The sequence below is a fragment of the Scardinius erythrophthalmus genome, assembly GCF_964197995.2.
Source record: "Scardinius erythrophthalmus genome assembly, chromosome: 13".
Taxonomy (NCBI): domain Eukaryota; kingdom Metazoa; phylum Chordata; class Actinopteri; order Cypriniformes; family Leuciscidae; genus Scardinius; species Scardinius erythrophthalmus.
Window position 1 is genome coordinate 34244601 of NC_138233.1, and position 2148 is coordinate 34246748.

General features: G+C 45.1%; 1 protein-coding gene across 1 annotated transcript; it reads right to left on the reverse strand.

Annotated features, from left to right (window-relative positions):
- Positions 1-317: 317 nt before the first annotated feature.
- On the reverse strand, positions 318-1792 carry kctd12b (potassium channel tetramerisation domain containing 12b; the record flags this gene model as incomplete). Its single annotated transcript, XM_081382075.1, has 1 exon — positions 318-1792. The coding sequence occupies one exon, from the start codon at positions 1790-1792 to the stop codon at positions 950-952; it is 843 nt and encodes a 280-aa protein (XP_081238201.1). The 3' UTR covers positions 318-949.
- Between the last annotated feature and the right edge of the window lie 356 nt (positions 1793-2148).

Genomic DNA, 2148 nt, shown 5'->3' on the forward strand with positions numbered 1-2148 from the left:
AAAGCAAAACACCTTTTTTCCACTTGAAATATTTTGTATTATTACATCTTTTGGTCTCACAGTGACACTTGAATATCCACATGCAGTAACTGCATCTATTTGTAAAGAGGGTTTTATAACCTTTGGTTACACATTGTACTGACTCTAAGTATTAAGGGTAAGACTTTATTTTACAGTGTCATATATGTTACATGTACTTACCATAGTAGTAACAGTAAATTATGCATAATTACATGCAACTGACCCTTTAACCAAAACCTAATCCTACCCTTATAGTAAGTACATGTTGTTAATTAATATTACTCAGTACTTAAATACATAATTACACTGTAACAACGACACCTTACAATAAAGTGTAACCGTAATTAAGTAATGTTAATTAACAACGTACTTAAAATAGAGTTACGGTTAGGGTTTGATTTAGCTACTTGTAATTATGCATAATTTACTGTTATTACTATAGTAAGCACATGTAGTAACGATACATCACCTCAAAATAAAGTGTTACCAAACCTTTTTAAAACCTAGAGGATTCCCTCTCCTTTTGGCCTCAGGGTTACACATGATAATAATGACTTAATCTATTTCTCATCAAAAAATGGCCATCAGCTCAAAAGCTTTATAATACGTCCAACAATTTGGCTGACAGAAGAGAAGCCCTTTCAAATGGCTCAAGCCTCCTAGATTAGCAGATCATTTCCGGACAAAATATGACAACAGTGCAACACTGTGTTTCTCACAAGCTGTGAAAGCAGAGAAAGGGGAAGGCAGTCTCTTGGTGAGGGGAAGATCAATGGGGTTCGAGAGGTTAGCTGAGAGACATTAAGGGCTCGGACGTGGGAAAGTCTGGTGAAGGTGGTGGGGTTTGAGATCTAGAAGCTTCTACGTGTATTGCAGGTGATCTCTGGTCTGGGAGGCAGGGAGGAGACGCAGGAACACGGGTGTAAGTTCACTCACGGTAGAATACATATTCGGTGTAGTTGGCCCAGATTTTGTCATCAGTCTGCTCATGGGCGAAGGCGCAGGTCCCTGTGGAGTTGCAGGCCACCATGTGGAAACCGGCGTCGGCTAACCTGTCAAACGCCTGCTCCAAGAAAGTAAACTTTAGGTAATAGCGTGACGTGTAGCGCTCTGGGGGGCGATCAGGGTCACGGCTTTCGTTCAGCGTCTCCCCAAAAACCTCCTTGGCAAGAGAAGTCTTCCCGCACACCATAATGCGAGCCACTCGTCGAAACTTGGCGTCTGTTTGACTGTCCCGGCCGAGAGTGTAGGAGCCCCGGTAGCCGATGGTGATGAACCCGGAGCACTTGCCGTCTCCGGCGCCGGACGCCAGGCCTGAACACGCGGCCGCCCCGAGGTTTCGGGGGATCTCAGCGCTGGGCGAGGGATCCTCGGGGTCGCTCTGGCAGCCCTCGTCGCCCAGAGAGTTCTGCTTGCTGATCTTCGGTGCCAACAGTTTAACCAGATCCGGGAGGTTGAAGAATTCGGCTTCCCGCTGAAGCCGTCCACGCTCCGGGAAATGATCCGGAAGGACCAGCTGCTGGTCCCGCATGTAGTCCAGAATGTAGCGAAACAAAAAGCCATCTCTGTCGACGAAAAAACGACCTTTGGTGTCACGAGCCAGGTTTTTGGTGCTCTTCTGGCTAAACATGTCCCACAGGAGGGAGTCTGGCACACTTGTTAAAGTCGAGTAGCGGGTTATATACACCTGACCTCCTACGTTCAGTTCGATGATTTCTGGAAAGGCCAGTTCCTCTACGGGAATGCCAGAGGCGTTGTCGGGTAAAGCCATATTTCAGAATACTAAGACGACACTTGGTGAAGGATTTAAAAAGTCTGTCGACCTGGAACAACAATTCACACTGTGTAGATAGTGGAGTAGCCTATTGTAAGGTCAGAGATATGTGACAAATACGTCTCCAGTTCACAATCACAGTTGCAAAACACAATTTATACATAATAATCCTTCAGAAAATGAGTTCAAAATTCATGTAGATTAGCATACATGGCTCAGAAAAGCTCACCGATGTCAAACACTGCCACGCAAATGCACAGAGTTTTCAGATGATGTTCCTTTCAATTATCCATGTCCATAATCGAAGGTTTTCCAAACGTCCAATTCACAGACACCTACCGTCAGTCACTGTT